The sequence below is a fragment of the Trichogramma pretiosum genome, unplaced genomic scaffold (genome assembly GCF_000599845.2).
Source record: "Trichogramma pretiosum strain Unisexual culture from Peru unplaced genomic scaffold, Tpre_2.0 scaffold4, whole genome shotgun sequence".
NCBI lineage: Eukaryota > Metazoa > Arthropoda > Insecta > Hymenoptera > Trichogrammatidae > Trichogramma > Trichogramma pretiosum.
In genome coordinates, this window is record NW_019641688.1 from 2941862 (window position 1) to 2966068 (window position 24207).

Consider the following 24207-nt stretch of genomic DNA (forward strand, 5'->3'; position numbering starts at 1 on the left):
GTCGGTTCACGCGATGTTTAATATATTATTTAACTAGCTAATGTTTCGTGTCGCGTACGTATACACTCGAAGGTAAAAAATGACGAGTGTAATTTTGGAAAATGTACTTTCAGCGATATTAACGAATACACGCACACGTGCGGGCACGCGGATCGTTAAGAGTACTCGTGTACTCTAGTAACAGCTGATGCATGTATAGAGGCTCGTCGCGCGTTTTATTTATCATCGTGTGTGAAATGAAAACGCGTATCGTAACGACGCTTTTTCTAGTTAAACTATGCTGCTACAAAATATTTACATTAAAATTAATTGTAAAAGCGGGACGAAGTTTTTGTCTATGAAAGTTAGTGTGAGAACGTCTCAAAACTTCTTATATAATCATTTTTTACTTTGACACTTGCAGATTTACAAAAAAAGTACTCGCTATCTAAAAATGGAGGCTGATTTTGATAACAATTGAATTTTTATTAAGAACTTGAGAAATTAAAGCCAAAAATTTTTAAAAGCCGTTGTTAATTCATTGCCAAAGAGTTTCCTCTAAAAAAAATATGCTTCTGCATATTTCCAAATGCTAATACAAAAAATGAATCCCTTTATTAAAAAAAGTTCAGATATGATTTTCAGACAAGAAAAAGATACATACATTATAATTTTTCTTTTGCAATATGCTGGGAGTACATTGCACCTGGATTTGAGGAAAAATGATTTGAGGAGGATAAGTAAACAATTTTTCACAATCCAGAATAATTAATAATTATGAAAAATACGTTATAATGTACGATAATGATGAAGAAAATATTCAATAACATTTTGAAATACTTTATTATTTATCAATAAATTGAAGGATACTTATATGAAAAATTTTTTAAAATTTGGTAGCGTATTCAAGTGATATTAGAAGTCTTTATTGCGTCCAAATTTCTCAAGACGAGTCTCACGCTCCTAGAATCTGCTAAAATCATGTACTATATTTATGTGACGTTTGAGGTGACCATTTTGTCCAAATGATTTTTGACAAATGTCACATTCATATGGTTTCCTACAATCATGTACTGTATTTATGTGCCTCTTGAGATTACTTCTATCTGAAAATGATTTGTAACAAATCTCACATTTAAAGGGTTTGCTCCGATTATGTGCTGTCATTATGTGCCTTTGAAGATTACCCTGGGATCCAAATGATTTTCGACAAATATCACACTCGAAAGGTTTGCTGCGATCGTGTACTGAGTTTATGTGATTTTTTAGCACATTTTTGTATCCGAATCATTTGTGACATATATCACATTCGAAGGGTTTGCTACCATCGTGTACTTCACTTATGTGATTCTTGAGGGTACTGTTGTATCCAAATGACTTGTGACATATATAACATTCGTAAGGTTTGAGAAGATTATGTACTGCATTTATGTGTAAGCTGAGGTCACCTTTTCGTCCAAATGATTTGTGACAAATCTCACATTCAAAGGATTTACTACGATTATGTACTACATTGATGTGAGATGCAAGATTACTTTTTTGTCCAAATGATTTGCAACAAATCTCACATCCAAAAGGTTTGCTTCGATTAAATATTGAATTTATATGTAAGTTGAGGTAACCTTTCTGTCTAAATGATGTATGGCAAATGTCACATTCAAAGGGTTTGTTCTGGTCATGAACTTCAATTATGTGTTTCCTGAGGTATCTTCGATATTTAAATGAGTTATGACAAATTTCACATTCATATTTTGTTTAATTCTTTCGTGTGTCGTGCTGACACGCTCTTTTAGATTCGCTTCCCTTTCATAAGTGTTTCGCTCCAATTCATATTCATGAGATAATTTGTTTTGAGTTCCGTTCATAAATATCTCATCTCCTCGGATTTTTCTAGATTTAATTGGGACTTTTTTTCTAATTGACAGTTATTTTCGTAATCGAATCCTTTTTTAATCAAAATTATCTGATTTTTATCATTTAAATAATCAGTCAGTATTTGTTTTTCCATTTTTAAAATCGGTTGAAAATTCTGATACTCGGTTTTGCAGATGTTTGTCGATAGTTCAGGTTTAACATATTTGCACTCAAAATCTACTGTTATATTATCACCCAACTTTTCCTGTAATTACATAACCTCATTCGTGTGATTTACCTCAAATTAAAATTATTTAACAGTTTTTGATAGTAGTTTAACAGAATATAATTAAAATCATTGAACTTACTGGTAATTTATTGAACGGCATTGTTTCAAAGTTTTTGGCTTCGTTAGAATTTTCTGAATCGAAAATATTATTGTGGTCTGCATCTGACCAAGCATCTTTTGGTTCTTTTTTGACCCTAGATAATATAAAAGTTTAATTAAACGATCCCTTCAAAAAATACTACGACATCCATAAAAACTTAATACCTAATTCCGCTCTTTCTGCTTTCCATCACTCGCTTAATTATATGTTATCACTACATTTGTAAAAAATATTCAAGGTTATGTGCCTCGAATAGCCAAGACTTTATCTCAAATTTACCAATTTGTAAACACTCTTACTGCAGAAATTTAGCTCTTTACGATGTACTAGCAATTGTACGCACTTACTCGTACATAAAGCGAGTTGACCCCGCGAAGCTTATTTTCTCCTTCCACTGTCAACTAGCCATAAGCAGTACTGCGATACATTTGGATGCACTAGAATATCATTAAAACTACTCAAAAAATGCTGTGAAAATGCCACCATTCAGGGGCATAATTTCCCTACACATTTCTGTGATATATAATGTGAATATTCGCGCATAAAAGAGATATAAATTTCTAAAATTTTCACATGAAAATTATAATTTTATCAATAAAAATAAATGGATGTCCAAAATTGTAATACGAAAAAAAATTAAATTCTGAGATATTCTTATCAAACTGTAAAAGGGGAAACATCGGTAATATTCAATTGCCACAAGTTAGTAATACTCGATGCATTTGCAACCTTATAAAATGAGATGCATACAAGTGCAATCTGCATCAACGTAAAAGGTTTATTTAACAGAGTACGTCACAAAATTTTCAGCTCGATGAATTTCAAAAGTTTCTTTTTTTTTGTACCAAAATGCGTAAGGTATAATTGCAAGTGCAAGTATGGCGTTACGCGTGCATAGGAGAATCGACGTTTCTTAATCAAATAGATACGACTATGGCGAAAAATTAGTTCACATTCAACCGAATAATTGTCATTTACTCGGGGGTACGTTGATGCACAACGGGGCTCGAGTGCACCAGCAGTGTGTCAGATGTCTTACCTACGCTCTGCTACTATCGCGCCGTGGTACATACGTGCGTTCCTCGTTCGTATCGTAAACGCACTCGTAATGTATAAATATATACACGTAGCACATGTGCACTTTGGACGACACAGAAATAAGTATGCCGTATAAACATTTATTTTCTTCTTTCTGCTCGATAAAGTGCACGTGGCCCGCTTATACGTTTAGGCTTAAAAGCTTATTTTTATATAAAATCTCGTGCCTCGTTGGCAACTCGCTCCTTTAAGAGCTCGAGTGCACGTACTCAATAATCGTGATTTCGATAAATACTGTATCTTAACTCGCATTTCTTCTCGATATTTCCATCTCAGCCGCGATAAAAATGAAAATTTGATAAACAAGAGAGCTTGCGAGGAGGACGTTAAAACACCGTAGAGGCTCTGTGCCAGACGATGCGATCGGATGAATCTCCGGCGCAGATTTAATTAAACTTCGAGCCTCGAGTAATGCTGGAAAATGGCACGCCCACGGGAATCAAAGTTAACGTTAACTATACATTCGGTAGCCGCTTGTATAAATATATATAACGTATAAAGGCAGAGAGAGTAGTGTTATCTGTATAGATATTTTCAGGTATTTCTAAAGTCAAGGCCCTTCTGTGCGCTATTAATATCAAGGGAAAATCGGTAATGACATTTTGCCCGATTCAGCAGCAGCAGCAGCAGCAGCTCGTATATACTATACAGCGACGAGGAGCGCGGAATTTCTCATGGAAATTTTTTAACGAGTTTTTCTTTGAGGTGCCTGCAGCCGCTATAAGCACCTGGAGCTTTTCAATAGATTCTCGAGAACTTTGTATATGTATATGCTTTTTAATGCATCGATTAATGACGCGGGCGCGTGCTTGAACTTCATTTCTAGAACGAAGAGATCGTTTGAAGCAAGTGCTTATGTTAAACGTGTCTGTGTATGTGTGCGTGTTTGCACGTATATTATACGTGGAGTCGAGTGAGTGTTAAGCAGAAGCCAGAACCTTTCATTAACCAATTGACCATGTGTGTCGCGCACACCTCTCGAGCCCGTTGGAAAGTAGTTGTGCACTTTTCTTTCTCTTTTTTTCCGCTCTCTCATCCTCCCTCCCCTATATAAAGCACGAGTGCGCCGACAAAGAAGCTTTTACTCGACAGCTTCGGATTAGTGGGCACTTGATACACAGGTTGGTGCGACTTGTGCAAGCCGTTACTCAAACATTAATGTAGCTGCGCAGAAATTCATTTTACGCTCGATTTACAATTCAACTGAGCTTTATATACAAGCACTTGGCTGCTTTTGGTCTCGAATAGTATCGTTTTTCATGCCAGTAATTTACTCAAGACGTTATTATGAGGTGTGGAGTCGCAATTTTTCCCTAAATTAAAAATTAAATATCATATTTTCATATTTCATGTTAAATATACTTAATTGATACAAGGTTTTATCAACTTTTTTCCATAGTTATTGTTCAAATTTGTACACAAAAAAGATATTCCGAAAAAATTTAATCATTTTGGGAGCATATTAATACTATCAAAAACATACAAGTGAAGAGGTAATCAAGTTGGATGAGGATTTTCACCAAAAATTCATAAAGCCTCCTTTCATTATCAACTAATACCTTGAAAATACACGGGGTGAAAAAAAAATAAAAAGAACGGCTTGCGTTATGTATCGAGATCTGCTAGTAATTCCCGTTTGTTATGAGTAAAAAGATGAAGAAAAAAAGGCGAATTACAGTGTTTTAAAGCAATTTTAAAAATAACGAACCCTCAAATACATATTTTTAACATGACACATAAATACTAACACGTGCATATTAAATTATATGCATTTACACATGCTTGTACAGCTCGCAATTTAATTTGGTGTGTACATATCGCTGCGAACGTATCTTATTATAGAGTAGCGGCTCAAAGAAAAGAAAAACAGTATGCGATTTACTGCCTATACGGCCGGGGAGATAGTTCAAGGTCGAGCGAGTGCACGAGTATGCGTTAACCGTACCGCGAATCGTACGTATGTGTCTGCATAAGCGAATGTGTACATATGTCCACGTATACACGGCAATAGACGTTGCAGCTCTAGTACCACAGGTATACTGCACAGTGGCTGCATTCATTAACGTGCTCTGCACTTATTGCATGAATACACATAAGTTCGAGCTCATACGTGTCCATGTCCTACAATGCTGACACAGACACATGAACGCGTACTTGCGGCGACCCGCAAGCTTATGCACTATAATTTACAGCGTACATGGAAATTTTTGCTCGGAGAATTGCCGATCGGTTATACCACACAATACGTAGGATTGATTTTCCCTTTACATGTATGGACCTGAGAAGGTGCTTGCAACTTTTCACGCGAGCTTTAAAGTTTACTGATTCCATCTTGCACATCACATACATATTATTCTTCCGCTGAGTTCGGCTGAGAGATTATGTGCGTAAAGCTGCAAGCTCACTGCGCATAGTAGTAGTGACGACAGAGCTCGCAAAGCTCTGTATAATACGCGTGACTTTTCTAAAATGCGCATGGCCGGGCAAATATGTGCATACATTCCAAGTGCACAGTAGCAGTTCACTCGCTCATACTCATTCTCTCTCTGCCTTTTTCATGCCAAAGAGCCCGAGTAAAGGAAGCTCCAACATGACTATGTGTACACGCATTCCTCAAAAGCACACAAGCTATTTTCGAATACTTTTCAGCAAGTAACGCCCATAGAGAAAGTCCCGCATTGCACAGACACACACACACGCGAACGTTCTCACACTCACATAGGGAAACTCGAGCTGCGGTAGTACGCGAAAGCGAGCGAGCAAACGGTGCTGCACCTAAAAAGCTCTTTGCTCGATGGTATACCGCGATGCTTTACTTTATAATAATCATAAAATTCTCCGCGCGCGAGCACATGAGTGCGTTATATATTGCGCGATATCCCACTGATACACGATACACAGATGTACATAACGGAGAGCTCGAATTGGTTTTTAGCAAAGAAAAAAAAAGTTTATCGCGTCTATTGTATGGAAAGCAAATCTCGACTGTGCAAAAGAACGATATTCCCGGCCGCTGTCATAGGCATGTAAACACAACGCGCGCGACTATAATGTCGAAGACGAGCTTTTTAGCTTATTTTTATCACAAGTGATAGCCCCGATACCGATATACAAATTACTGTTTAGATGATTATTTTTTAGCGCGTACCTTCATTGGCGCTTCCAATGCAGATAAAAAGGTCGAGATAAAAGGCTCTTTCAAGTTCTTGTAGTAGTATGTAATACATATAAATGTCATCGCTCTTCTAGTCTAGTGCTAATTCTTCTCTAAAATTTGTTATCTTTACTGCTGAGTGATGGTTGTGTCCTTTTCTTAAAAAAAAAATAATAATCTTAATCTTGCTTATTTTTATGTATATAGCAGCGCGCCGAATCTGCACCGATAAGTATTCTTAAACTTGTACGAACTGGTCGCTTATATCACACATTCTTCAGGAAGAGAGAAGCGTTATTAAGATCGTGAAAATACGCGCTAGATAATGCAAATGAGTCAGTTTCAATTAAGACGCCAGCATGCGGGCTTATGCGATCAACGTCTATGTAACAACATCAAGTACTTACAACTAAAACAAACAATAAAAAATATAAAACATTTTATCGAACTTAAAATAATTATAATATAACAAAATATTTGTAGGGTGAATTATTATTTTACATATTATAACCATATAACTTGCTTTCGAATCTCTTTCTTTAGCTTTATGTTGAGATGCTTGCTCAAAGTTTAGCTATCCAATGGTAGTTCATTATAGCACTTGACAGCACAATATGTAAACATCAAAATTTGGTGGCAGCGCTTGATGAGTTCTTCCAAAAGCAATATATACCGATTTATCCATGTTTATTATAAGCCGATTCTCATAAAGTCAAGCATAAATTTGATCCAGCTTCCTTGATATTTTATCACTTAATTGAGGCCAAGTACCTGCACTCATGAAAATCGCCGTGTTATCCGCATATGCAATCACGTCAGTATGATGATGCAATAGGTCATTTATGAACAGCAGAAACAATAATGGTCCAATTATAGACCCTTGAAGTACACCAATATTTGTATTGGCTGGAGTACTTCTCACACCATTTACTTTTACCACTTGAGTTATGTCAGCCAAATAATTTTCTACGATCCTAAGGGCTGTGTCGAAAGCCTTGGTGTAGTCCAAATGATGGTTTCTTCATGCATAGTCCATCATATACAGAACCAGTAAGTTGTGCTATATGCGGCGTACTTTTTCACGCGAATACAATAGGGTCTCGTTTTTTACATCTTTCTCTTTTAATCTTTGGCTCCCACTACAGCGCGCATTTATGTGGTTGCATACGCGTATATGATATGCAGACAGTGGCAGTTGCAGTAGAGAATACGCATGAAAGCTCGAAACAAAAAGAGAAGAGAAGAGAGGATATTCGATTTTAAGTTGAGATGATCAATTTAGTCGTTTAGAAGTATATTACGCTATGTAATATATATCTGATATGATAAAAATACTCTCCCGTTTTATCCCCTTAATTTCACTATTCCGTAAGCGAGTGAGATGAAATTAATCTCGTATCATTTACATACACGACTCTTTTACTCCGACTCTCACTCTTTTTTCTCTCTGTCTCGCTCGCTTTATCTGGCATATTTCCGTATGTATCGTAGTTTCTGGGCAAGAATGAGAGTCGGGGAATTTTCAATCGGATGGCTTTACCGTCGGATGACACATTGCAATTTTTCAACTTTACATATACGACACAAACTACATCATATCATCACGCGTGCCATTTACGTTTCCTTCTGTCTGGCGCAATTATCAGAAGACATGTGCGTATAATTCACTGACCTTTTTCTGATGAATCATGATAGCTGCAATGTGCGTATTCACGATTAGTAGATTGTAAAAATGTATGTGTGTATGTTTTTATGTGCGTGATGGCCATGGCCAAGCTGTGATTTCTTAAATTATTCTGGACGCGAACAGCCATGATAAATTCATTGGCCTGTTCAACGAAAAATTACGTATACACTCTCATATAGCCAGTCTTTTTTATACACAATGCGCACGCTTATATGCTCAACGAGGGACACGATTAGTAGAGTCCATTTTTGTATCAGAAGAAGCTCTCGACAAAGCCGAGATTGTAGACAATGCACGAGAACAAAGGTGAATATTCTCGCGGCTCGTCGTCTTTCTCTCTCGCGAGTCATCTCACGCCTTGTGTATACGTATATATAGCTGCAGCACGTGATATAGCTATACATAAGAGGCGAGACTATTAAAAGCTCCGATGCATTTGCATGTAATTAACGAGTTTTTGTATACATTCGAGCTCGTGTATATATATACACATACGTGCGCGTGTATGAGTCTGCACTTTAGCCGCACGATCATTGCGAAAATATGTCGTCTCGAGGCTCTCGTCGAGAAACAGGGTCTGATCGTGCTGGCTCTTATTATACATGTGCAGTATCGAAAGACGAGCGTCGATTTACTCGCTGCTCGGGTTCTTGACCCTAGCCGAATTTATTCTATCTACAAGAGAATCTACTGAAAATAACGGCTTGGAATGCCGAAAAACGTTGAATCGGTCCCTGTTTAATCGAAGAGATGCGAGTGTGATGAAAATCCGAGGAAATACTAAAAAGCAACGCCTTGTAGTCGAAGTGACATATAGGCATATAGCGCTTGTCGAAACCGTACTATTATAATTTATATCAAAGAGCGAGAACCTCGAGGAATTCTTTGGCTTTGGTTTCGTATATCTTTTCGGGAACAAGTCACGCATTCCTAAGCAGCAGCTGCAACGATGTCTTTAAAATAGATTTGATAATTTTCAATCTGCTGCACAGTCGTGAACTAACTATATACACAATATATAAAATGTCGATAGCTCCAAGATCTAGTACTTATAGCGTCAATCGTTCGAGAAATTAGATCGATCGCAATGAATGATCTCGTTTTCGTTGCCGCTTCTAGCACAGTAGTACAGAGACAATTAGCGAATTATAATTTTTTAATTTATTTTACGACCAAAATTTTCAAGTGCCCTCGCTGTGATAAGATTGCGAGGTGTTTACAAGGCATGTGATAAGGTTCCCCCGCTTTCCCGAATCCGCTTTCACGATAACCATTGAATGAACCGTACAGTAAGTAGATTAGTGTTAGATTGTTAACTATACTGTAAACATCTGTCAGTCGTATACGTGTAGATATTGTACATAATGTAAATATTTTACTGTATATACGCCCTAAGAAAGCTACACCTCCACGTTATCCTATACAGTTATGGAATCAGTATGATTCTGTGCTAGCAGAGACTCATAAAACAAATACATTACAAAATGGATGGCACAATCGCTTTCGATTAATTGTCGGCAAACACCATCCAGACTTATACAGTGCACTGAGGGAGTTCCAAAAAGAACAGGCCGATGTGGAGATATGCGTTGCAGAGTTAGGATTAGGACGCCCTATGAAAAGAGCACCAAATCTCAAATGGATTACTGAGCCAGAAAAAATAAAAGTATTATACAAAATTAGGCAGCGACGCTTGACGAAACAGGTCAGATGAAGTATCTTCGTTGGCTCGAGGAATAATATCCACCCAAGGATTGGTTCAAACTTATTTCTAGAACTTTTCTTTTTCTTTTGTGATTTTTGAGAATTTGAGCACGCGTCATCTAGAGGTGACAACAATACCACTTGATCTTTCACTAGACAAGAACGAGGCTTAACCGACGTCTCAGAGAAGACTTTTAAGGAAAAGTATGAAGTGTATATCTAGACCTCTAAGTCATAACAATCAAACATTTTTAAGTGTTAAAATTGAAATTGATTATCTCAAAATTCGAAAATTTTTGGAAAACGATGGATTACGAAATTTTCTTTGAACCAAGTACATTTTTTAAACATTTTTACTCGACTGGGACCAATCGATAACTTCGAATTAAACAGTCACGATAATCAGCTGTAGTCGCACTTACGACGAATAAATGCTGGCCGAACGTAGCGCGCGGTGCGATTGATGTTTTGCGCTCGTTCCGTTTCGTTTTATTTTTTATTATTTATTATTTTGCCTCTGTCTCTCGGACTTTTTTTTCCACGTGATTGATTGATTTATTTACATTGTGCACTCGTGCAAGTGGCATCGTTGCATATAGCTCTGTTCTGTGTGTATGTGTACGCGAGGCTCATAGTACAGCGCGTTTAATAGAAAAAATACACACACAAGTATATGCAATCGATTATTTACAATCGCGAGTGTGTAGTAAATGGGCGACGAGCTCGATTTATTTATGACATGCGACCAAATGGGCCGCGCGCGTCGGTATTAAACATTATTGTTTGTTGCAGCTCGTGCACATACGCGCGTGGCAAGGTATGCTACCGCACTTGGCGTAATACATATCGGCCGTGTATCAAAATTATGTGTGCCCTGCGCATATACAATGTTTCATATACACTGCATATAAAATCGATACTATCATTTTTTACTTATCTAGACGTATATATGTGCACCCTTCCTTATGCATTTATTTATATTTATGCAAATTTTGAGCGTCGTCCACGAATACGAAACGCGGAATGAATACGTCACAGCGAGTGCGTGATTTTTTTTTAGGCTTTTTTTATCTTCTCGCGGCGAGCAAAATTGAGAGAGTGGAAGAGCAGAGAGAGAAACAAAAGAACAAGTCGAGTTCGTTGATTTAAAATGTTTTTTCTCCGAGGTAAAATTTGTATACGCGCTTGTATACACTTGTAGCAAAACGAAGGATTAAATTGAATTTTCGAAAAAAAACGTGCGCGACGCAACTGCGAAATAAAGGCGTACATCGAGCATTGATTTTCGCCGTCGCTGCTCAGCAGTCGCATACTCGCGAGCGCGTTGCCAGCTAGTTGCAATTCAAAAAATCTATTGTACCCTATATAAGCGCGTTCATATAGCTGTGCACGGTGCATAGCGCAGTGGTGCTACCGCGCCTACGCTCGCAGATACGCGCTGTACTGTGCCGCGCGACTTTTATGTATGCACGCCTAGTCCTGACCAAAAATAAAAGGCATCAACGACAACGGATCGCAAGAGCATATACCCACGCGTGTACTGTGTAAATGCGCGTCACGTAGGTTTAAATAGTTGGTGTAGCCACAAATGCCGCGCGAGTTGAAAATTTCATCCACCTGCGATACAAGCCGCACACATATAATACACATTCGTAGAATTAAACTCGAGCCGCTTCGTCATAGAGTATTGTTACGAGATAAAAATAAATAAATCCCGCCGATTCATGCGTCGTGTATATATATAAGTGCAAAGAAAAACTGAATCATCGCTGTACGACGATTCGGGAACTTTCATTCAGCGATGAATCGTGTATTTTCCGCGAAGTGGGAAGGGGAGAGAAAAAATCCCCGCGAGTATCGAGTGCAACGCGCTTATCTGTATACATGTATGTGTGTGTGAATGCCTCGCAGCCGATGCGACGCAATGCGGACGTTTAATTATCGTCGAGCTGCAGTGTATAGTGTGCGCTGATAAAAGCGTGCTAAATAATGAAAAATGTACACGTGTAGATGCGATCCGTGCACGACTCGAACGGCAGATAAAATACCGGAGTATATAATCGCCGCATATCCAAAATCGCTCTAGATCCCATGATTTCTTTCAAAATGTATGGGTATCAGTCGCGCGTGGCCAATTTGTTAGGTGAAAATAACCCGAGAGGAAGAGAGAGTAAGAGAGAGACACCAAAAGCAGCTGTGACGCGATATAAATTCGTACCTACGCTTGTAATTGTCGTCCGGGTGTCGTTCGTAGGGGGGGAATAAAATACAGTGGGGCCACTTGCAATATTCAACGAGCTGCGGAAAACAGATAGTTGACCAACCCGAAGATCTGCATCACAGCCGACTTAGTATGGTCGAAAACCATTTTTGTGAAACTTTAAGTGTCCAGAGCTCCCGGTGCTTTGTGTACATTTAGAAAAATGTATAAATATTTGTATGCTTTTATCTTATCATAATAAAATTAACTCCTTTTTCAACTATTCATACCAGGCCAGGCTTAATGGGCATTCTAGTACAAAAAAAAGAAGGTTCACTTTTGTTTGTAGAAAAGACCACGGGCTTCTTACAGAGCAACCATAGGTAAATAAATGTGGTAATGTTGTACTTAAACAATTATATTGACTTTGCTACTTGCAGATTTATAGACAGAGGCCTTTCCATCTAGCGGCGGAGGATCGCACTAATTAAGATTGAATTTACATACATTCTTTGAGCAACTAAAGCAAAAAATCAGTGTTACGACTTGCCAATCAAAATTTTTAAATGAAAGTATAGGGGGGAAAAATTAATCAGAACAAATTCAACATTGCATACTAAAATTTTTATGTCTGATTTTACATGAAGCCTGCATTTAATTTGTGGTTTTTTCAAACAGTGATATCAACAATTTTCCGGTTCGTCCAATACATGTGTAGTAGAGCTTTACTTCGTACGATGTATTGTGTGGTGCAGCCCGCGCATTGCACCGCGCTGAGTAATTATCACCGAGCTTGCACACGTTATGTTATCCGCAGCCCGCACACTTTTTGGCGTCGAAAGTGTTCAAGGAAAGCAGAAAAGTGGGAGAAGGACGAAAGGGAGGAGCTAATGCGTTGCTCGATGAAAATTGGAGGTGTGTGGTGCGGGAGCTTTGCGCGGGGGCTCGTTAAAACTTCCTCATCGGGTAAAAAATAAATTACAAGCGACTCTCTCGCGCCTGCACCTATTTTTTATTTATGTAAACAGTATGCGGATACACAATCGAGACTGAAATGCGCGTGACGTATGTATTTTTAGATGAGCAATTTCAGGGAAACTCGTGCGTTTTTAGGGTTTTTCGCAATATATAAGACTAAGGTAAAGTTACACGTGAGTAACGAAGTGCGCGAGTAAATTAGCGAAATTGCCTAGTCGTTCAAATAATGGCTCTTTTCTCGAGCTAAACGTTATACTTCTTAGCTACTCTTTTTTTTTTAATTCATTTCTTCTGGCAATTGCCAGAAAGTAATGTCAGGAAGTTGGCGTATAAACGGCCGCCAGCCGATCGAGACAACGAGGCGACGACGTCACGGGTCAATCTGTCATCGTGACATTGAAATGAAAAATAGAAATGAAAGTAAAAATCACAACGAGCTGCAGGCAACATACTCGGTATAGACGTGAGTGGAAATCGCGCGCTCGGGACTCTTCCAATTACACGTATACGATCGGAAAAGTCTCCTCGAGGTTATATACTATATACCTTATCGAACGATTGATTGCGAACAACATCTGTTGTCGTCGCGAGCAGCCAACTGTATATACTCGCCGTCGTGTGCTTTTGCGATACACAACTATACAATGTGTGCGTCTAATCGCTCGCCTCACCCACACGTTTGCACGGCTCGTCGCGTCCTTGATAGATATCATCATTGTCGTCATTATTATTATTTGTTTTCTTTTTATTTTCTTTTACTTCGACAATAAAATCGAATTTTTGAAGAAAAAACAAATTGAAAAAAAGAGAGAAGTAAATTTGATAAGTACGTCCGACCGCGCGTGAAAAATCAATGGGAATACGTAATGCCGAAGTCTCCGAGAGAGCAACTCTGGCTTTCTGTTTAAATTTTGCAGAAGATGTTCGCGCGCCTCCTCGCATCCATGCATTAATCACGAGTGCTTTGCGGTTTACTGGCCTAAACAGAGACTGAGGTCATCAGCAAAGCGGTGTGCGCGCACGAAGAGAGCAGGACGGAACGATCTCTGCTCTTTCTCTCTCTCTCTCAAAGGAGTGACGTTCCTTTGAAAATTTGATGTCTTCCTTTCCAGCTGTATAATATACTTGAGTCCTCTATCTTTCTCTCTCTTTTTCTCTCGCTCTTTTCCTTGCCTCGACGCGATGAATAATTTCTTCGGCCAAGGATATGCCTTGGTTAAATTCTAAACTCGTTAAACATAGACGCGCGTGGTGGCGGTGACTATATACTTATACGACGCGACGATGCCTCGAGGATCGACGAAAATTCTATTATATATTTTCTCTAACGCGATAAAAAAATCTCGTCCTCGATAATGAAGAGATCGAACGAGGCCCCAAATGAAAATTCCTCGTTTGAACGGCCGAGCATAAACGATATTATTATCCTATATGCACGAATGACGAAGAAAATCTTTTTTCTTTTTCTGTGGCCGCTGGGGACAGGATATCACTTAGCAGCAGCTCGTGCAATTGTCATTCAACGCGTCGGGCTCGTCATGGATCGCTTCTTATCGATTTTACGTCTTACAATATAAGCTCGAGCGAGTACATTTCAGCGCCTAAGTAAAGATATCTAAGTGCAGTACGCGCGACGAGATCAACACCAACCGCGTGCGAATACATGTATATAATGTTGCTCGCTGTATACATGTATACTATTCGCGCGCAGGCGAGGATAAAAGTCCGCAGTGCGAGAGTCACGGTCAGTGACGTAAAGCTGCGCATGCAGTGTTCCTAGTTCATACATACACACACGAGTACATCCAAGAGGGCTCAGTGCAGAGTGTCGAAATTTTTATTCCCTCCTTCTTTTTATTTCTCTTCCTTTTTCATTCTTTCATTCTTTCTTTCGTCCGATCTACGCTTGTACGCTTGAATCATGACGTCCTCGTTCGTCTGTGTGTATGTGTGCATGTGTGCTACGTGGGTATTACAAGTGTGCAATGCTTTACGTGTTATACGTGCACACGTCGCTTACCGGGTCTCTCTCTCTCTCTTTCTCTCTTTCGTCTCGTCTCGGGCAGTTTTATGTAGGCCGAAAAGCTCGGGTGCGCGAGCCCTGTATGCGCGCACTTTTATGCTCGTGGCATTTATGCACGAAAGCGGAGTAAAACGTCCGTGAGGATTGATCGATTCCGCCTCGACTGCTTTCTAAAACTATATGTTGTTCCAACAACGATATATCGTGTATATACCCTACGTTTCGTGTACCCTTTTTCTTTTTTATACGCGAATGAGCTTGTACGATGAATTTGAAGCGTGGATTGCTACGATCATCGCCTAAATCTGCGATTACGTATTATAATAAAGCTCGCGATGGCTTAATTATGCATCGAGCATAATAAGAACTTTGGATTGGATTAGTAAATCGTGTATAATGCATATTCTCCTTGACATGATTCTCTCATCCCTTCGACGTTGTAATCCCTCGCAATTCGATAATCCAGTCCCTGTTGTCATTTATGCAGATTGCACACGTGTCCTTTTCAGTCTAAACATTACAGCTACGATGTATTATATACTCGTATGAATAGCATCGCTGCATTTGCATAGCTTATACTTAATCAAATCTGTCGCTTATACTGTCACATTGACAGATATTATCGTGTAATGTATACGATTAGTGTTAATTTTTTAGTCAATCTGTTGGTGCAATGTACGGAAATATCGAATTGTCCAACGAAGGAATGAAAAAAAAAAAAAAAAAAGAAAGTAAATCCGAAAAAGTTGGGCGAACTTGAGCTACGAATCGAGCTTTCAACGCACGTACGTTTCGGCGCTATATGCCCCTCTGCTTCTGCTGCTGCTCGCGTGGAGTATACAGAGTGAGAGAGCAGAATGCATTGCATCGGCATGATTTTTCTTATACAGCACGCGCTCCACCGTTGATTATACTTCGCCGATCGTTTTCAATTTTAAGGATTGCTATCCACCTCCACCACGTCGAGCTGCGCAGAATCGCTTATAAGTTTACTACTACTACCACTACGACTACTGTAACACCGCAACTTCGAGGTATAAAACGTTGGCCGCGTGGATCGAGCTTCGCTCTGGCGTATATTAACATGCGCCTCACGATCTCTTTCGCATTACAAATATAACGAGAGCAGAGTGCGCGAGACGAACGATGCATCGATATTTCACTCGACAGTTTGGCTTCATTTTTTTTCGTTCTCCACAGCAACATTATTTTTCAAGCTTTCGATTTTTTATGTTTTGTATCGTTCACGATCTGTTTATCCACGTTTTATCGTCAATTTATCGAGAATTTCACTCGATGTAACGATCGTTTGTTATGTGCCTGGGTTTATGAAGGCAGTTCACGGGTAAATCGATTTATATAGCGAACGCGAGATGGGTTGGATTTTTGTGCATTACACCGAGTTACAATACGATCGTGCCGCTGCACATACGGTTCGATTTAATTCCATAAAGTTGGATCGTCGAGAACTGGAAGAAAACAAAATAGGAATTTCCACTACACCGAACTCGTTTCGTATGGTGCATGAATGTAGGATAGCGCAGCCCAAAATCAATCCCTCCACGCGCGCCTGCTGCTTTTACAATCTTCCACACACACACCCTGCGAGCTTTTTTATACCCGCTCGCCCAACGATCGAAATAATATCGCACCGCTCCGAGGTAGATAATATGGATTCGAAATAAGGCCAGCCGCACGCGAAGTTCCATCGCGCGCGCCAATCCCCCCATTGAACGAGGATACTGACAAAGCGTTATGATATGTCTGTGGGCTGCATCATATGTGTGTGAGCGACGAGGTATTACTTGCACACATACGAAGCACATGATACTGCGAGCGCAAGCATACACGTTATTCTATACTGGAGCTGTAATTGATCATCACGCTACCTCTAAAAGGGCGCCTCGCGATAACGAGATGTAACGATAATTTCATTAATTACTCGCATGTGTGGGTGCGTAGGTGTGTGTGTACGTCAGCGCTTATTATATACGTGCATTTAAGCATCTTTAGATAGGCGGGATATTAAATTATGCGTATAGTGAGCGAGCTAATTATTTTTATTTATATCGAATTAAATTACTCTGTCTAGCGTTATTAATATGTATCCTGCAAAAGCGAATAAATTTAAAGTGGTTCTTCCATCTCGACACTCGCATACGCTTATTTAGGACTGTTCGAGCTATTTCCACGATTTGTTTGTGCGTATCAGAAACTTAACTTTCTTCGTTGAAAGCTCTCGCTTGAAAAATCATTCTTTTTTCAGCGTGCAGCTGGTATGTAATTGGAAGGAACTCGCGCGCAGGATGCAAGCGAGTCATTTCGTCGGTCAGACGCAGAGAAAAAAGGCAAAGTTTTTCAACCGAATGAAAAAGGCCAAGTTGGAAAAGGGCGGCGAAAAAGTAACTCAAAGTATATAACGTCAATTAAGGCTCGGGGGTCAATATAATCTTGCCCAAGGATTTCATTGGTCACTCGTACACAGTGAGAGGATGTATACTAGCCAGACTTTTGTTCGATATGAAAAAGTCGCTCCGACCCAAGTGCATTTGGAGTAATTAAAGAAAACACGCGCGTGTGTGGGAGGGTAAGAAAGAAATATAAATTTGAAAAGTTCATTCTTGCCAGCACGCGGCATTTGCAAGGATATCACTGTTGAACTCTGAAGTTTTTTTTATCTTTAAAAGCCAGTTCGAAAAACATTTTAGATTTATCATATGTAGTAATTAAGCTAAATCAGAACTTATTACATAATATCTTTACGAAAACATATTTAAAAACAAATTGTTCCTATTAATTATGTTAGCTGAATCAACAACAGTATACTTTCTTGCTATCATGGTTAAATTTATGCTGATGGTTAAATTTTGTTGTTATTCGAAGTCGAAGGAATTGGTATTTAAATTTTCCGTATCCCGTTGAGTGATCAGAGAGAAATTGTACAAAAGCGCGCGCCTCTTGACGAAGCGGCTGGGGAACGAAGCACACACGCAAATATTTTTATTTTTCTCAATGAGACATGCCGATCAAAATCGTATCTCGCAGTCAACGCAATTATTGGGCTTGAAGTGCGTGGATTGACGTTATCATGGCTCAAAGAGATGTACAAATGGAAAACCTCTTGAATTCGATACTGCAGAAGTTCTCCGAATGCAGTGACGGAAGTGGAAACTTGCGCGAAGACCGGGAGCAAGAAATGAGTCTGTTTTTACGTGACCGCCTGGAACGCGTCACGCCTGAAAGAATGAACGAACTGCTCAAAAAATTGGTGAACATAGGATCGACCAAGATCATCGAGTGCATCGCGAACATCGACATCACAATTCGCCTTCTCGTTACATATAACATAAGAACTGCGCTGCACGACTCGTTGAAAGCCAAAGTCCAACCACCGATCGATGCTCTGTCGAAAATCTACGGCCACGTGAATTACTCGGCCTTGGACGAAGAGGGCTGCACGATCAGTCATCTGCACGTGGCCGTGAAGGAAAAATGCGCCGCTGCGGTGGCCAATCTATTGAAGTGGGAGACGAGTGAGATTGCCTTCGAGGAATTCAAGAAGAATTTCAGCTATTTGATCAAGTACGACGGCCGTGAGACTCTGGAAGTTTTGCTGCAAACGGGCTTCAAATCGGACGAGTACGTCAACGAAAAACGAAGGACGCCGCTGAGTCATCTTTGCCGCCGCATCTCCGAGCACCGATACTACTACGGCACGACGCCTGAACCCGGTGACGACGTGGCAGCGATTCGGCTGCTCGTCCAGTACGGCGCCAACGTCAATAGTACGGACGCCAACGGTCGAACGCCCCTGATGGTGCTGTTTAACTCGGGCATCACCGAGGTCGACAAGCAGCTAGATATCGCGCGACTTCTGCTGGACAACGGGGCCGAAGTCAATCGATGCGATGAAAACGGCGAGACGATACTGCACGTGGTGCTGCGCGTCTGGCACCTCGAGGAGTACCACGGCCCGAGCCACGATCCGCGCCGCAGGAACGAGCCGTGCCTCAGGGTGCTCAAGCTGCTGCTCGAGCGTGGCGCCGTTATCAACGCGCGAAACCACGACGGCCAGACACCCCTGCTAATCGCCGTGGTCTACTGCAATCTGGACGCGGTCGAGCTGCTGCTGGGGCACGGTGCCAACCTCGGGGGTGTCAACTTCTCCGGCGGCTACATGGAGCCGTCCAACGGCTTCCTGCGCAATCTCGAGATGACCCAGAACGCGATCGCGATCCTGAAGCTGCTCGAGAGCAGAGGCTTCACGATTCGAATATCGAGCACGATGACGTGGCTCCACTTTTTGATGGGATTCCTGCCCAGCCAGAAATACTACGAAGCAAGATACGTGCTGGCCTACGGTAAGAAACGATGCACGCAGCGAATCGTAGCGCGACAAAAATATTCACGCTCCATCGTAACTTTTCATCCGCAGTCGAAGATCCCGAGAGGATCCGCAAATATTTCGATTATATTCCCAATATAATAGAAGACAACGAGGAGCTCGACGAGGAGTATACCCGGAGAAGCGAGAAAGTGCGACACGCAATGATCGCCATCATAGAGATCGACAATTATCTCAACGTTTTTAATGAACTCAGGCTACCCGTAAGCGCCAAAATGATCAGCGTTCTCGAGCACACCGGGCGCGAATTGATAAACAAGTATAATTTGAGTTACATCGACGCGACGACCGATGACGAGTTTCGCTCGTACGTGATCGAGCAGAGGAGCATCGACGAAGAGCTGAGGAGAGCCGAGGTGACGCAGATCAGCGAAACAGCGACGCTTCTCGACGTTTGTCGGCACAGTTCCGAGGCAGCTTACGAGAAGTTGAAAATTTCCAACTATGAGTCCGTGCTCGAAGATTACGATAACTTTAAGACGAATTTTCCTTACATTGGAATTTATTTGAAAGGATGTATCACCAAGGCGCTGGTCAAGGGACAGTTTAAAGAAAAAACTCGAAAAATGAGTATGAAGAATCCTGCATAAATAGTTAAGGCGACAGAGATCGAAAATTATAAAGTTCCATAACTACTTTTACAGTTTGTATAAAGTTTTATTCGGGTTTACGGCATTCTGTGCTGTGATAATTGTGATAATTTCTGTAGAGCGTTTTGAAAATATATATTTTTTAAATGACTCTACGATACATTAATATAATTGACACGTACGAAGTTGCCACGTCGACGTTAATTTTCAGAAATAAAATTACATTCGAATATTCGTCATGAGTCTACGAATCCTTGAACGAAATCAAGGAAAAACTTCAGCTGTGTATACTGTTTGCTGTTTCTGTGCAAGCACCACCCGTACAGACGTATAATTTTAATCAATCGGCTTATTCCTTGCGCGCCTCAAATCGCATTGAACAGCATAATACGTATCGATCTATTTCGTCCAGAAATGTACATTGCATTACGTATATCAAAAGCGGCACTACCATCGTGTTTGCGCAACTCATGGGAATACGTGACTGTTGAAAATTATCACCATTAGAAATTTTACGGCCAAGTCTAATTATTTGCGCGCACGTCTGCGCTAATTGACTTTGAGGCGCATAAAATTCGATATGCCTTAATGAGACTGAATGAGTTTGTCTGTACATTATATTGTAAGGATATAGCTGCAAACGGAAAAAAAGCTCATCATACAAAAATTTACTTCTCGGCTTTTTTTAATAAATACAGAAATATAGCCACAATGAATGAAGTTTTTTTCTCGCAAAGTTTAAAAAACCTATGAATAGTCTCGTGACGTATTGATTTATTTGTCGGAGCCCTCGAGAATTTAATATTTCGATGCTTTTCAGGGATAAAGACTCCTCATTGCTAAACATATTTCCCTTTTTTTCGTTACAGGACGAGTGTATCCACTGGCACACATAAAGAAGGCAATATAAATATGAAGATGCTTATATATACTAGGCCTTCTTTTTTCCAAGAAAGAGAGAGAGGTCAAATGATATATTCATCTACGATATACTTGCATGCAAAGAAATTTTCTTTCGACAATTGCGAAATAAGCTTCGAACATATCGTTCGCCTGAACCTCATATCCATGACAGTGATATTTAAACAAGGAGCTTGATGTCAAGCTCATTTTAAAATGTCGTACCTTCGTAAATAATTGGTTGATTAAAAAACAATAAAAAAAGTGTCTAGTGATATTCGGAAATTAACATTGTAGACCTAATAGATTTTTTCATGAAAAATGCAAATTATACTCGAACTTGAAGTTAAGTACCGCAATTGTAAATTTGCGCGAAGCACTTCATGTTTAGTTTCGGTCAATTTAGGTTTAGTTTTAATGACATACGAACACCTCTGTGTATTAAAGTAAGTAAATATACTATGTAAAACTTGTGTGACAATCTGATATGCGGAAAAAATTTGAACATAGCTAATTAGCTCATGTGTATGTGTATGCGGCAGTAATGATACTATTACATAGTCTAGCACAGGCAGAGCCCCGTTTTCGCTACGTTTATATTTTTGAGGCGCGCGAGCGACGATCACAATACTAGCCTCCGCCTGACAAATAAATCTAATTTCACAGAAGTGTATACGATTGCTTATACTTAAGAGTATATAGTACGTTCAGTCGATAGCGAAGAGCTGAATTCCACGGTAGGAAAGTATTTTCAATCAATATACATCAGTAACAGAGCATAAGTCTATCTGCAGTGGCTACAATTGTATACAGTGTTGGCTACTCGAGGCAATATAACCTCAAATATTTTCTCAGTGAAAATTCACAGTGAGCATACATATAATCAAGCGAATAATGGAAAGTAGACAGAACAACGTTAGGTATAACATTTTTTGCATGCCATGATGATGTTTAAAGAAATCGCTTGATCAAACATTATCGTTCTTTAGGGTAAAGGAAGAATTGGACGATTCTTGGACAGATGCTAATATTTTTGATTCAAAAAACTCTTGCGAAGCGAAAAACTTTAATTTTTATCAATCACCAGTGAGTTTAAGACTTTTAATCATGCTTTGTTTTTGCACTATCAAAAACTATTTCACAGTTTTAATTTTAGGCAAATCATATGAATAAGGTATTGCCATTCCAGGAAATGGTAGATGAAAGTGTAGCCGCAGATTTCGAGAGCAAAGATGTTAAACTTGAACTGAAGTCTGTAGCGATAAACACATGCAAATCTGAGTATCAAAGTTATGCACCAATTATAAAAATAGAAAACGAAAACGAGGCAGACGACAAGCATAAACAAATATTCATAGATTTTGAATGCAGTGAGGTTAAGCCTAAGTTGAAGTCTCTATCGGCCACTATTTGCAAATCTGAGTATCACAACTATCTACCAGTTAAGAAATTAGAAAACGGACACCAGAACAGTAATATGATTGAAAATTCATTGATTGATTTAGCAGTACATAATCAAATAAAACCCTTCGAATGTAAAATTTGCCTAAAATCATACGCCCGAAAAATTCACCTTAAATCTCACATGCAAGAAGAACATGATATTAGCCAACGCTTAGAATGTGTTATATGTCATAAGTCATATAGCTACGAGGGTAGCCTCAAAAAACACTTAAAAGTAGTGCATATTTGCAGCAATCTTTTAGAATGTAAAATCTGTCATAAATCATTTAGATTAAAAACTGATCTCAATGTACACATACGTTTAGTACACAATCGTATCAAACCCTTCGAATGTGATATATGTCACAAATCATTTGGTCGCAAACCAAACCTTGAACGTCATGTGAACGCAGTACATCGTCGAATCAAACCCTTCGAGTGTGACATTTGCCACAAATCATTTGGATACCAGATTCTACTCAAAAGTCACCTTATGTTAGTACATGATCGTAGCAAAGCATTCGAGTGCGATATTTGTCACAAATCATTTGGACGGAAAGGTAACCTCAGCTTACACATAAATGCGGTACATAATCTTCTCAAACCTTACGAATGTGATATATGTCACAAATCATTTGGATACAACAGTACCCTCAAGAATCACATAAGTGTAGTACACGATGGTAGCAAACCCTTCGAATGTGAGATTTGTCAAAAGTTGTTTGGACTAAAACACCATCTTGGATCTCACGTAAATACAGTACATAATCGGAGCAAACCTTTTGAATGTGGGATTTGTTACAAATCATTTGGATACAAAGGCGACCTCAAAAAACACATAAATGGAGTAGATGATCGTAGTAAACCCTCCGAATGCAATATTTGTCACAAGTCATTTGGATACAAGCCTCAAAAAGTACATAAATACATTACATGGTCGGAGTAAACGGTTCGAGTGTGAGATTTGTCACAAATCATATAGTCGCAAGGATACTCTCAAAGTTCATAAAAATACAGTACATGATTTTAGCAGATTCTAGGAGCGTGAGACTCGTCTGGAGAAATTTGTACGCAATAAAGACTTCTAAAATCACATAAGATATGTAATTTTGAAAACCTTTCACTTATATTTTATACATAAACTGAAATATTAACAATATTTTGTATTCAGTTCGTCCTTTAGAGTATGAAAGTAAAAACCTTTCCTTTATTATCATAATTATCCACAACAACGCGTACAAAAATATAGAAAGTATCTTGAATGGGAAGTATTCTTGATTTTCATGTCTGCAGTTGTCTTTGGCTGATTCAATACACGTTCGATTCACATTCTTCTATTTTCCGTCACCGTTGAAGTGAAATTTTTCATTCTTCTCACTTACACACCGAGCGCAGTTATCTGATCCTACCCACAAATCTTTCGATGCGAAATAATTGAGAAAATCTTCTGTTTCCGCAATCCTGAACCTTTTATTTTTACCAACATTTTCAAAAGTTCATTCTGCTCGAGAAAAACAATTTTGAATTCCTATCATTTTACATCATAAGAAGAAACGATAAAATTGAAATACACATCATTTTCACTAATTTTCAATAAGCTAGAGCGGTCCGTTTAGCGCAAGATTAAAATTTTTGTTGACGTGCGTCCTCATTTCCGATACAATTAAACGATCTTGCCGAAGAAAATGAAAAAAAAAGAAAAGAAAAATTAATTTTAGGACAGCCTCGAGTATCAAACGTGCTCCAGTCTACATACGTTATATTAATCTAGATCAAAGGTCGAATGTATATTTATGACCTCTG

The 24207-nt window shown here is 39.3% G+C and overlaps 3 protein-coding genes across 3 annotated transcripts; 2 read left to right on the forward strand and 1 right to left on the reverse strand.

Moving 5' to 3' along the window:
• Positions 1–1460: 1460 nt before the first annotated feature.
• LOC106650490 lies at positions 1461–2534 on the reverse strand. The gene is made up of 3 exons (XM_014368517.1): positions 2387–2534; positions 2202–2316; positions 1461–2098 (listed from the first exon to the last, which is right to left on the reverse strand). Exons 1-3 carry the CDS (start codon positions 2410–2412, stop codon positions 1841–1843), a joined length of 399 nt encoding a protein of 132 aa, XP_014224003.1. The 5' UTR covers positions 2413–2534; the 3' UTR covers positions 1461–1840.
• Positions 2535–17996: 15462 nt separating this feature from the next.
• LOC106650404 lies at positions 17997–20211 on the forward strand. Its single transcript, XM_014368379.2, has 2 exons — positions 17997–19427; positions 19502–20211. Exons 1-2 carry the CDS (start codon positions 18155–18157, stop codon positions 20059–20061), a joined length of 1833 nt encoding a protein of 610 aa, XP_014223865.1. The 5' UTR covers positions 17997–18154; the 3' UTR covers positions 20062–20211.
• Positions 20212–21589: 1378 nt separating this feature from the next.
• On the forward strand, positions 21590–23392 carry LOC106650436 (zinc finger protein OZF-like). Its single transcript, XM_014368424.2, has 3 exons — positions 21590–21881; positions 21951–22047; positions 22118–23392. The coding sequence occupies exons 1-3, from the start codon at positions 21856–21858 to the stop codon at positions 23348–23350; spliced, it is 1356 nt and encodes a 451-aa protein (XP_014223910.1). The 5' UTR covers positions 21590–21855; the 3' UTR covers positions 23351–23392.
• The last annotated feature ends 815 nt before the right edge of the window (positions 23393–24207 follow it).

Bases quoted from the DNA above. Each gene is read 5' to 3' on its own strand.
- LOC106650490 (XM_014368517.1), bottom strand. From the start codon at position 2,412: ATGGAAAGCAGAAAGAGCGGAATTAG. The intron at 2,317-2,386 runs GTATTAAGTTTT...TATATTATCTAG, and splicing joins AGCAGAAAGAGCGGAATTAG to GGTCAAAAAAGAACCAAAAG. The intron at 2,099-2,201 runs GTAAGTTCAATG...ATGTAATTACAG, and splicing joins TGCCGTTCAATAAATTACCA to GAAAAGTTGGGTGATAATAT.
- LOC106650404 (XM_014368379.2), top strand. From the start codon at position 18,155: ATGGCTCAAAGAGATGTACAAATGGAAAACCTCTTGAATTCGATACTG. The intron at 19,428-19,501 runs GTAAGAAACGAT...TTTCATCCGCAG, and splicing joins AAGATACGTGCTGGCCTACG to TCGAAGATCCCGAGAGGATC.
- LOC106650436 (XM_014368424.2), top strand. From the start codon at position 21,856: ATGGAAAGTAGACAGAACAACGTTAG. The intron at 21,882-21,950 runs GTATAACATTTT...ATCGTTCTTTAG, and splicing joins AGTAGACAGAACAACGTTAG to GGTAAAGGAAGAATTGGACG. The intron at 22,048-22,117 runs GTGAGTTTAAGA...TTTTAATTTTAG, and splicing joins TTAATTTTTATCAATCACCA to GCAAATCATATGAATAAGGT.